The sequence below is a fragment of the Carassius gibelio genome, chromosome B5, assembly GCF_023724105.1.
Source record: "Carassius gibelio isolate Cgi1373 ecotype wild population from Czech Republic chromosome B5, carGib1.2-hapl.c, whole genome shotgun sequence".
Classification (NCBI taxonomy): Eukaryota; Metazoa; Chordata; class Actinopteri; order Cypriniformes; family Cyprinidae; genus Carassius; species Carassius gibelio.
In genome coordinates this window covers 17,561,591-17,574,174 of record NC_068400.1, presented here as the reverse complement: position 1 = coordinate 17,574,174, position 12,584 = coordinate 17,561,591, and the positions used below count along the sequence as shown (strand labels likewise).

Below are 12,584 nucleotides of genomic sequence, written 5' to 3'. Positions count from 1 at the left end.
AAAGGGAAAGTTCACGCAAGTTTCACAAAATGAAATTCTGTTATTTACTCACCCATGTCATTCAAACTCATGGGACATTTGATCATATTTGAAACACAAAAGGAAACACACGATTACTATTACGTTCCCTCGATTTTCTATTTCGTTCACTCGATTTATAAATTATGTGCACGATTTACTAATTTGTTTCTCGATTTGCTTAATCGAACACAATATTAAATCGAGGGAACGCAATAGTATGTCATGTGCGGGGCTCCGTATAAACTTAATATACATGTACTGAACAATTTAATTCCAAGTCTTCTGAAGAGACACGATTGCTTTATGTGATTAACATTTCACTTAGGCTTTTATTCACATATTATCATTGATCAATGCACTAGAGATTAAAGGGTTAGGTAATAAACCATGACAAAGAGTCTGGATGCAGGGAAGTCGTGGCCTAATGGTTAGTGAGTCGGACTCGCAATCGAAGGGTTGTGAGTTCGAGTCTCGGGCCGGCAGGAATTGTAGTTTGGGGAAGTGCATGTACAGTGCTCTCTCCACCCTCAATACTATGACTCAGGTGCCCTTGAGCAAGGCACCGAACCCCCAACTGCTCCCCGGGCGCCACAGCATAAATGGCTGCTCACAGTGTGTGTGTTCATTTTGGATGGGTTAAAAGCAGAGCACGAATTCGGAGTATGGATCACCATACTTGGCTGTATGTCATGTCACACTTTTCATATTTTAATCATGCTTTATAAAGTACCATTTCAGCTGCTTTTTTACTGCGGTTAGCTGGGAAACAATTGTAAGGCCACTGTTCCATAAGAGCCATTAAATGTCAGAGAGTGGATTTTAATTTTTTATTAGCCTGTCTGTTGTTAGTGTTCAGAATAATGATAAAATGGGTCCAAATTTTTGTTATAAATCTTATGCAAGAAAACAAATTCTTCAATACATGCTATTTGTGATGAGAAGTCCTGGTCAGTTGTGCACTTCTGCACAGGGCATACTTACACTTACACATGACAAAAATGCAGACTATAATTAGTCATTACTAATCTGATTGTGATTAGTGTCCCTATTATGCCATTATCAATATTGCCTTTAATGCAATGTAGCTGTATGTGAGTTTAAATAATCTGCAAAGTTGTAAAGCTGAAAGTGGACGATAAATAAAGTCATTGTCTCCCAAAAAAAAAAAAAATCATCTCTGAACAGCTGAAACGAGTCGTAAGTAATTCAAATACCACTTCCGTGACGGCTACACACACTACCGTCGCAAGGGCTGTGCCAAGTGTGCGATCGCACAGGACCTCGCTGCTGGCCTGCATTTTATGTCATTTAATTTTATGACTTCTTTTTCATCCCATTTTCTCCTCTGATAGACTAAAATAGACCAAAATAGACTAAAACAGCTGATAGACAGTATAAGACTGTGTATAAGAATCAGTTAAAGATAAACTCTTTGGCTAGTCTAAAGCCCTGCATTTCACCCACGTCATAGTTCAGATGCGGTCCGGGCCTCGGGTATGTTTTAGGCTTAGGCTTATTTTTATATTTTAAACATCCATCAATTAGTGATGAAAAAAAATGCTGCACTGGTTGAAACAACACGAGACCGTGCAACCGCGACTGTCAAGAGCGGCTCGACTAGGTTCACTGTCTGACACTGGCTGCTTCCAAACAACAGATGATTTTATTCCTTTCTTGAGAACAAACTTCCAACTCTCACCGGTAGCCATGTTGTCGCTTGCTGTTTCGTGTGTGCTATGATGTTGTTGTTGTTGTTGTTGCTTGCCATACTGCCATGTGAAACTAAAGCTACGGAAGCTCCGGGGAGCTAAAAATGCGGCATTACACAAAAACTCAATTTACTTATTTTTTAAATCGCCTGTAACAAAAAATTCGAATTAATTCATTCAATCGATTTTTCGCCCAGGCCTAATCACGAGGTAGCACATTTGCATAATGCGCGCCTATGTTCCATGTTGGCTGGCTGCAAAACAACTTGACCCTGCACACAAAAACTAAATTCTACTTACAACTTCTCCAATCTCAGGGAGTTCAACGTGGGATTCACAAAACGCTTGCTATTGAAAGATGAATCAGTTATCCTGTTTATTTGGACCAGCTGCCCCACTGAATCACAACCTTTATGATTAATAATACATGTTTATATTTTCTATAGAGAATTTAAAATACAGAACTATTCAAATAGGTGTATTGTTTCCGACATCGCTGTATGTCGTAGACCAATCACAACAGACTAGGCCATCTGACCAATCAGAACAGACTCACTGAAAGGAGGGGTTTAGAGAGACTGAATCTTTGAACTTTCTTTGAATTAATTGTGTGAGAATCGCTGGAAAATGAGGTATGCATATGCATATTTTGAGGGGGAAAAAGGCTTTTTTGACCTTGTATGTATGTAATCCTATTGTAGGAAACTCCCAAAACAATATTAGGAACCGTAAAAATGGCATAATAGGGCAATTTAAACTCCTTTATTTTTCCTTTTTGGAGACTGATATTCATCTTAATGATTTGCTAACAACAAAAAAAGATTGAAACTCTACTGGAAAGCAAATAATGTGGAAGACATGAATGACAATTGTGGTCTGCCTCCAAGCTCTACATAAACAGACACCAATTATACAGTCCTTTGGGAACCTATATCAGGAAATGCCTCCAAAGTTGAAGAGAACAACTATTAAGACAAATAAACATCCCTAATGAAAAACTAATTGAAACTTCAATTCCTCAATCTTGAACAAATTAAAAAAATATATCTATATTCACACGCAACTAAAAATAAGCCCCATAAGAGTCAACAAGAAAGTTGGAGAAAACTCCACATGCTCCAAAATCCACGAGGGACTGTGACACTCATGACCTCTGTGGAATTGTGTCTCACAGACATTCAAACATTGTGAAGAGGGGAGAGTGGAAAATATTTGCAGGGAGAGAAGAGGTGGGAATCGACAGTACTTTTAGACTTCCTTCAGGACCACACATGGAAATTCAATTTAACAGATTTGCCAGCTCTAAAAATGTGGTGACTAAAATTGAATTAATTTCAAACCCTAATGTTAATAATATCAATATTGAATCTGTTTAGCATGTTTTCACGGGACTGTTAAAATTTCAGAATACAATAACATCTTGAAAGAATAGTTTTTGCACAATAATCTGACACACCTGCTCCCACGACACTTTAAACCGTATGAAAGCATCCTTGAAGTGTAAATGCAGCCAAAACCAGCTTATTATAGACGGTTTCAACGGCATCAACATAAACAAACGTTAATGCGCGTGAGCGCTTTTGTGGACCTAACTTTTGTGGACTCCAAATAGAATCAATAACAACAGCCAAGTCCCTCTAGAGTAGATATTTTTTGATAACAAACAAAATGTGTTTTCTGTGTGGATCAGGCGGACTTAATGAAAATGCTAATTCATTATTTGCCAGCAGATGTTTTAAAGCATAGACATAAAGCGCGAGAAATAGAGGTTTCCCCAGTAACAGCTGTAAACAAAGCAGAGCTGGTACGCTCACACGCTGCTTTATCAGGCATATAACATGCAAGTCTTCTTTCAGAAATACAGCGATATAAAAACACCCGTGCCTCGTTTTGATATTTAAACATAAATGTAAGGAATTATTATTATTAAACGTGCAGTACGTTACGTAACGTTATGTTACTCATGTTTATTTAACGAAGCCTTTTTGAAAATCGATCAGTTTTAAAATTGTGGTGAGTTTCCAAAAATAAATAAATGTATGGGAAACACATCCCGCAGCACAGCCACCTGAGCCCAACTTCAGTCTACTCATCACCTTGGCTTTAACTGCGTTTGTAGATGGCACCGCAGCCAGACCGATACAACACAGACCGGAAGTTAACTTAGGTCCAGGCGCGTGCGCCCGAAGAAACCGTCTATATTATATAGTAGCTTGTTTTTCAATACGATTGTCACAATACCAACATTTCAGCATTTCAATATAAATATCAGAATGGTTTAATTAATTATAATTATACACACACACACACACACACACACACAAACACACACACACACACAATGACTGGTTCTTGAATTCTAAGATCATAATCTTTAGACACCACACACGGCCTGACAGTCGTGTAGTGTGTTCTTGGCTTAAGCTGGTTGAGACCCAGCAACCACAAACAAACTGTACCTTGTTACAAATATCAGCCTAACCATTTCAAGCTGTCATGACTAGACTGTTCCAATAGAGTGGCCTTTCTGCAAACATGCATACAGAGAGGAATAAGGATGGAAAAAACAGGCAATATTTATTTTTCCCTATTGCTTTGAATGCAGGTTTTGTGCTTACACACGGATGGTTTAAACCTGCCTTACAATATAGCTTTATGAAGTTATGACTCGAGACACAGAAGAGCTTATTCAATTGTGTAGGACTTTGTGATGCTGTACTTGACTGGGAATTTTCTATTAGGTTGGTATATACTACAACTATTTTAGGGACAATTTTCCGATGATAGTAAATAATTTCAATGTTTTTATTTTATTTTATTTTATTATGAATGATACAACACCAATCCAAGATAATGGGGTGTGTGAAACACCATACCCATATCAGCAGGCTAATTAATAAATCTCTCATATAGAGATATAATTTGCAGTCAATCTAACATGGCTTTCACTTTCAGAAGCATGTTTAGTTATTTATTTAAAAGTTAAGCTCCTTCCTTACAATCTGCAGAGACTGCAGGACTTGCAAAAACATTCATTTGGACAAATAACATGTAATGTAATTCTGTATTAACAATATCAGATTGTGACTCTTTTTTTAACTCACATTGGACAATTATCTAAAATTGTATAAATGCAAATTGGTATGAAATTCCATTCCAATACCAGTGTTTTGATTAAATCTTTGTAATAAACATGAATTCTTTAGTATTTTGACCAAAAAAGAAGAATGTCAAGAGTATTACTGATGACAGTGCTACAACTCATCAAGTTGATCCAATTTTGCATAATGTTTTTTATGTTTTTATCCTCATTGATGTCTGCCACACATAAAAGCTAATAAGACAGAAACTCTTGATCAATTCAAAAGAATAAACAGTAAATATTTTGTGTATTTATAATGTACAAGAATTCAGTGGTTTTAACCAATAAAACACTTTGTAAATAGGGTCACTCCATGGATCCTGGCGTAGGCGACACTTGCAGCTGTATTATAGTGTGGCATTGTTGCCCTCACAGAGGCTCTCAAACACCCACTTCACGCACATTCCTGGCTGTTTCACACAACTGCTCTTCATTCCAACTACCACTCACTGAAAATTATTTGTTTCCTTCCAAGCACCTGATATCTGGCCTAGGGCAGCATGATTGACAAGACAGCCACTGACTCAACAGAAACCAGACTAAAAAATAAAAAACAGATGTCTTTTTGTTGTTGTTGATTCATATGAAACTGGAGGTGTTGCTGTGGTGGTTGTTCATGACAGTTGGAACATAAAAAGTCAAGTGTGCACTTTTTGTGACTCTAGTTTGTCACAGTGATTTATGACTATCTCTCCTTCTATCAGCCTGGAAGTTTATTTAGGAACTCCTGCTGCTTCACACCCATGTTCACACCTAATCAGTTTATTTGGTTCATTTCCATCTGTTTCTCTCAGTCTCATATCATGCACACTGACTCAGACTCAGTTATGTGCAGCTGCTTGTTAGGACATTTCATTTTTCCACTCATATTGATTATGTCTGGTGAATTTGTACCATTACTCTGGCACTGTTGACTCATGCTCTGCCTGTCTGTAATATGTATGTATATTGTGTTTGTTATATTGTTTGGTTTGTAAAGCTCCTTGAGCTGGCTGAAAATGCTACATAAAGTAATCATACACACTTTAACAGCAAGACATGAACGGTCATTTAACATCAACACAGATGTTTCTCGAGACTGATATGTCAGGAGTCTCATGCGAGGGATAAATTGTAATCACATTTCTCAAATGTAATATTTTAATCTTTTTTTTTTTTTTTTTTTTAAGTTCTTTGTAAAAGAACTGATAAAAACTGACAGATACAATAGCATTTTTTAAATTAATGTAGATATTATAAATCTACTTTTAGTATTTAATTATTGCTCTTTGGGTTTGTTTGTTTGTCCAATATAAATGCCATTTTATAAATGTACCTGTAAACTCAGGTGTTACAATCATGAATAGTAAAAATTATGGACAAATATTCGTTTTTGATTTCGGAGAAATAAAATATTATTGGCGACAACATCATCATAGTTGTTACTGTAAAGGTTGAACAATATTTAGCCTTCTGCATACACTTTGTTAATTTTTAACCATTTTACAACCTGACATGTGCGCTTGAGCCCGCATATTCTGTTTACTGAGCGATTTTTTCATACAGATGTGAACACTTGATGAAGCACGTACCTTTTTGTCAAAGAATAAAGTGATGGAAAAGCTTAAATGTATGTATAATAAAAAAAAAAAAGGAATTTCTGAGCTGAACTCACCAGATTGCGCAGTGAGGACTCGTCCATGCTGGAGTATCGCTTCTCTGAAATCTTCTCAGACATTTTATTACCGGTGTGAATGGCTAGCTCATTCGATACGAGTGTAAAATACTGTTAAATTAACCGTCATATACACATAATAGTGAGGCTCACGTTGAATACATCAGAGTAAGTTAGGTCTTGGTCCGGTTAACTCGGAGAAAATGCTCTCTAATAGAAGAACAGAGTAGTGGAGCCTAACGAAACAGCCGTAAAATGAAAAGCTCTCCTTGTTAACGAACTGCAGTAGTTTGTTTCCACACGCTCCAACCGTTTCACGGATCACAGCAGAGACAGACAGTCAGACTACATGCCTTCGGAGTCACGAGCGGTGAGTGATTTGAGTTAAAGCCCCGCCCCTTACACACCGCCAGCCAATAACAAGCCGGCAAATTCAAAACCTCACACGCTCAAATAAGAACGTTAATGCTTGATTGGTCTAACAAACTAACACATTGTTATTTGTTTTTTTTTTGTTTGTTTTTTTTTTTTTTGTTTGTTTGTTTTTTTTGCAACCTGCTAACAAATGAATTCAGTGTCACATTTACTTTCTCTCTTCACTTCATTTCCTCCACGCCCTGTCTGTCTGCTTACTAACCGACTTGTGCAAGACTCAACATAGCTGCAGCATTACAGAGATAGGTAACTATTTTAAACCAAACAGTAAGAAACGTAATCAAAATACAATTAAGTAGAATATAGGTAAACGGTTGCTTTCAGTACGTTTTTTTTTTTATTATTGTTATAGGGACTTTGGCACTCAAGAAATATGAATGAATGGCGATAATATGAGTTTACTTTTCTTACACAAATGAAAAAAAGCCATAATTTAAAGATCAATATAATTTCAGCAGAATAATTAGTATACTCATAAAAACAACTGTAAACTGTTAATCCAGGTGTCAACTATAATGCACACCTTTTAGATTTTTGATATTTATTCAAATAAACAAAAATATATGTAAAAAAGAAAAGAAAATAAATGCTATTTTTCCACAACCGAATAGGCTCAAACTTAAAATTAAGGCCCAATAGCATTTGAGAATGACTTAAAGTCATAAAAACCACTGTGCTCATCTAGGTCAACTATAATGCAGACCTTTAACATTTTTTATATTTATTAATATACACTAAAAATCATATGAAAAAAAATCTAACTGATCTTCAAATTTGGATTTGAGTTGAGCGGCAGACTTCCTGCTTGCTCTCCTGAAGCCAACAAGGAAGTGACTAACACTGTAATTCATCGACTGACTGCACAAATGAGTAATAGACTCTCCATGTTCAAATGCCCAACTTTACAGCAGGAAAAAACATGTTTACAGCCTTGTTAAAAAAATGATTTTGGTCTATATAGCTAATTTTGCCTTTCATGATAACTGTGAGGGGGTTGATTTTTTTTTTCATTATTCATCCTTTTTAATTATATAAATTATATATATATATATATATATATTAATCCGCTTAAACCCCATCTCTTCCATCTTTATTTGACCCTCTAACCTTAGCACTCACTAGTCACTATTCTAATTCTATTCTTTAAAAAAAAAACTACCTTTCTTATGTTTTTGTATTCTATTTTCTTTTCATTTTTTATACAATTATAAAAAAGACTTCTAACACTATCTTGCTCTATTATTTTTCTATTCTATCTGTTTTCTTTTTATCTATTATATTATTTATAAGCCTTTGCTATGTGTAGCCTACTGCGTTTAAGCAAACTGAGACTTGTTATAGCACTTATATATCATTGCTCTTTTGTTGCTTTTTATTACTTCCATTGTCCTCATTTGTAAGTCGTTTTGGATAAAAGCATCTGCTAAATGACTAAATGTAAATATTAAGCCTTAAAGTTCTGCATAATTAAGGGCGTGGTCACTAGAGTGACAGGTGGTCACCGCCGTTGAGCTAGGTGGGCGTGGCTTCAGCAACCAGCTCCTGCCTTTTTATCTATTTTTGATTACCCCAGAGTGACGTGCAGTGACGCGCTGCCAAGATGGCGAAGGCACGCTCCACCCACTTTTGGTTTCAAAAACTCTTCGGAAACGTATGGGTGACGTCATGGACACTACGTCCATGTTTTTATACAATCTATGGCTTGAGCCCATTCGGTTTTGAAAAATAGTGTATGTTAAAAATAATTCTAAATATGATTTACAGTTTATTTGAATAAATATAACAAAATGTAAAAGGTTTGCATTATAGTTGACACACAGATTAACAGTTTACAGTTGATTTTTACTCAAATGCTATTGAAGTTAGAAAACTGTATACCAATAGCGCTTGTAACTTTAATGATGGTCCCTAAATTTGCGAATATTTAACGTCCAATGTCTAGCCAACTTAATGCCAGTACTTTACTCACACTTTTTTTTTTCTTCTCAAAAAACATGTATATCCAGGCTGTTAGACTATCATATACAGCATACTAAGCAAGAGCACTGCTTCTGTTCAAACATCACTTTGTTCTGGTGGACATACGTTACAGACCAAGTAGCTAGTGCAGATGAGTGTATATGAAAAGCACCTTATAATAAATACAGCTGAGCTTTGCTCACCAAGTTCAGTTAACTGAGTAGGCAAATTTTTACAATAAAACCAAATCCTAAAATAAAGAAATTTAGGCCTCTCGAATGGTATCCTTCACAAGTTTTTTTTAAATTGTCATATCTTTCACTTAACTTTAGGGATAAAAGAATTAATTAAAATATGAAAACATACTGTAAATTTAGTTCATTTAGTTTATAAATAAATAAAAAAAATAATTTCTGACATCAGAAACTCAAAACATTGTCTTATGGTTTCCCAAATAATGCATAACCTCAATCATTAAAATAGCTGAAGTGCCTAAATGCTATTTTGAACAATATATCTTTGTGATGCACATTTCAGAATGCATATTATTTTTGTGTCACAATGTAATGCTGGCATTGCAAAGACGCTGTAGAAGGCATTGTAGAAACCCCACAGCCTGTATGTGAGCACAATTCAATTCACATGCCAAGAGGACAGAGATCCTGAAAAATGGTCATGAAAAACTCTAATATTATTCATAGTTCTGCTTTTTTTTATGAATTTCAATTTTATTTTACAAACAGAAATTCAAAAAGTTGGATTCTACATACAGTACACATACATTTAAAATAAAACCTTACTTTTGCATAAATAAATTATAGGACAAATACAGCTTGACAAGTTGTTTCATGTGTATTATAAATCCACCCTTTTTTGAGTCATATGGAGTATTACAGATCTACAGTATTACAGATTCATAGCAAAACAGTACACTACAGTATTTTGCATTTTTTGCTAACTTTCTTCAGGTGAATTTCTTAAGTACGTTTTAGCAAATTGTCAATGTGATCATTTTGTGGAATGAACTAATATAATGATTTATAATGCTATGAAGTCCTGGACTGCATCTTGATTAAGAGAAACCAACAATTTCAGATCTACTGTGCATTGCTGAAACAAAAGCTGAGCTTCAAATGTTGGAAACTCTTGAAAACAGAGAGACTCCAATGTTTGTGATGAACCAGCGTCGTTGTCTGTGGGCTGCACTGAATTCTTCAGCAGATCTTTTGCCACTTTCATAGCACACAGCACAATCACAGACGGCATATACTTGTTAAATGTGTAGTCAGCCAAACTCAGTTCACATACTTTGCATGCCAACCATTTCCACTTCTTCTCATGCTCCTTCCATACATGTTTATCCTGTGTAATGACCATCTTATCCATGGCTTCATCAGTCTGACATCCAGTTGTGCGACTGGTGAAATAGTCCAGAAAGAAAGCAAGGGTAGGTGCAGCCAGTCTGAAATTGAGTCTGAGAAGGATCAGGCATTCGAGATTGCACAGCTGTTCTCTGGAAAAAGTATTGCAGCAAAGCGACAGAAGCTGTGTGATGCGAGGTGAATACACTTCAACCTGGAAAACACAAAACTCACTACTTAGATCAAGTTTTTTAATCTTAATCCATTTAATCTCATTGCTTTACACCAAATACAAAAAAATAATGTTTTAAGTATAATAAAATAATAATTTTAAGCACCGTTATATAACCTCTTTAAAAATATACATATTTACAGGTTTGTTAAAAAGTTGTAATTTAATACATTTAGCAAATACATTTAAAATGGCATTTAAGTGTGTTAAGAAACAGTAATGCATGGGTCTCTCTAAATATAATGGACTTTTATTTCATTAATATTATGTTGTCTGCAAATATGGATTTTTAAATATATATATATATATATATATATATATATATCAGAACAGTGGCCATTTACTAAGAAGCCTTAAAGGACACGCCCCTTAAAACAGGTCATTTTTAGACATAGGGTTGTAACTTTTCCACATATTTTTTTTTAATGAAGAGAATAAACACTTACTAATGCAATAATCTAATGGACTTTACTAACATTATAAGTAAACCTCAAAGAACATCTAAAAAATCCATGTAATGTCCCCTTTAAGATACACTACAAGTACACAAAGAAGAGCAGCACCTGTTTTGTGGCGATCAGCAGAGATGTGACTCCCAGTAACTGGAAACAGTCTGCAGCTACTGAGGTTGTAATCAGGAAACGGTCCATGATATTAACAGCCAAGCAGCATGATTCGAAAGACAGTTTGAGCTGTCTGTGTACTGCTATGAGCCAGCTCACCAGTTTACTGCGAGCCTCTGCTGTAATCTGTAATGAAATTAAAATATTCATGTAAAAATAATTGATGAAAATGAACAACAATAGGGGCTAGCTTTCAAAAGAATACTAATTTCACCCATTTGTATACACCAAATCGATACATATAAATGTATATATAATTCTAAATTAAATGTATGCATTTAGAAGACGTCCTTTTACAAAGATAACAGTTCTGGGTTTTCTCCTATTGTGGTTATTAACATAATCCATTAAAACACACATTTAGGTAATATAATCAAACTACTTTTTGATTACCTTTGGATTATTTTTAACCTAACTCGTCTATTCCATTGATTTAAATAGGCTAATGTTGTGCTATATTGATATAAAATTGCAAAGAAAAAGAAAAATGTATTCCATTCTTTGCTATTATGAAATACTGTTAAATATTATTACAATTCAAATAATTGTTTTCTATATGAATATGCAAAATGTTAAATTATTATATAAAATATAAAGCTGAATTTTGATCAGTTTTCAGTGTCAAGTGATCCTTCAGAAATCATTCGAATAGGCTGATTTGCTGCTCCAGAAACATTTCTGATTGTTATCAGTGTTGAAAATAACGTTAGTTGTGCTGCTTCATATTTGGGTGGAAATTGCACATTTAGTTTTTCAGGATTTTTTGATGAATATAAAGTTGTAACGAGCATCATTTATTTGAAACAGAAATGTTTTGTAGCATTACACGCTGTCACTTGTAATCAATTCTTACTGAATAGAAGCATTCGTTTCTTTTAATAATAATAATACTAGTATTGACGGTGTGACGTCTGACCTGCGGTTGTCGCGCGAGGCAGTTCTGCGCCAGAAACTGCAGTTCGTTGTGTCTCTGGATGATGAAGCAGCTCTCTTCATAGTCACACTCGTGCAGGTCTGAGGTCAGTCGGGCGCTTGAAGCCGCTGCTGGAGAAGTGTGAAGATCCTCTTCAAAGCCAGAGTCACTCAGCGCAGACATCTCTGAAGAACCGCCGCTCATGAGATGCTCTACTGTGGGAATGGCTGTTGTACTGAAAGATTTCCTCTCATGATCGTCCTCCCGGTGAGGCGTGCAGTGTCTCAGTCGAGTGCGGTGTTGTCAGGTGAAATGATGCTTGTAAACGGGGTCTTTCCCGGGTGTTTTAGCGCGCACTTCAGGGCGCTACACAGCCCGCGCACACGCGTCACCATGACAACAGTCCCACTGGAGCTGGAGGAGTCGCTTCTGCGTCGCCAGCGGTAAACCGTGAAATTGAGGGGTGAAATTAATCTTGACAGATCCCTGTGTTGTTGAAGGAGTTTAAAATGATTTTAATGACTAGTGTGATGCC

The 12,584-nt window shown here is 35.7% G+C and overlaps 2 protein-coding genes across 5 annotated transcripts in view; both read right to left on the bottom strand.

Moving 5' to 3' along the window:
- The window catches only part of smtnb (smoothelin b), a 55,747-nt gene extending 48,851 nt beyond the window's left edge, over positions 1-6,896 (bottom strand). For 2 of the 4 annotated variants that reach the window (XM_052556776.1, XM_052556780.1), the window contains exon 1: positions 6,527-6,895. In XM_052556776.1, coding sequence (XP_052412736.1) covers positions 6,527-6,589 — 63 coding nt within the window. In that variant the 5' untranslated portion in view covers positions 6,590-6,895. Of the gene's footprint in view, positions 1-6,526 lie in introns of all 4 variants that reach the window. The other 2 variants (XM_052556777.1, XM_052556778.1) reach the window with 2 other exon arrangements.
- A 2,770-nt stretch (positions 6,897-9,666) lies between these two features.
- On the bottom strand, positions 9,667-12,475 carry LOC127958008 (cyclin-O protein B). Its single transcript, XM_052556787.1, has 3 exons — positions 12,053-12,475; positions 11,077-11,262; positions 9,667-10,495 (listed from the first exon to the last, which is right to left on the bottom strand). The coding sequence occupies exons 1-3, from the start codon at positions 12,251-12,253 to the stop codon at positions 9,959-9,961; spliced, it is 924 nt and encodes a 307-aa protein (XP_052412747.1). The 5' UTR covers positions 12,254-12,475; the 3' UTR covers positions 9,667-9,958.
- Between the last annotated feature and the right edge of the window lie 109 nt (positions 12,476-12,584).

Coding starts and splice junctions, on each gene's coding strand:
- LOC127958008 (XM_052556787.1), bottom strand. CDS start 12,253: ATGAGCGGCGGTTCTTCAGAGATGTCTGCGCTGAGTGACTCTGGCTTT. Junction 11,263..12,052: donor GCCTCGCGCGACAACCGCAG/GTCAGACGTCAC, acceptor ATTTCATTACAG/ATTACAGCAGAGGCTCGCAG. Junction 10,496..11,076: donor TGCTGATCGCCACAAAACAG/GTGCTGCTCTTC, acceptor TGTGTTTTCCAG/GTTGAAGTGTATTCACCTCG.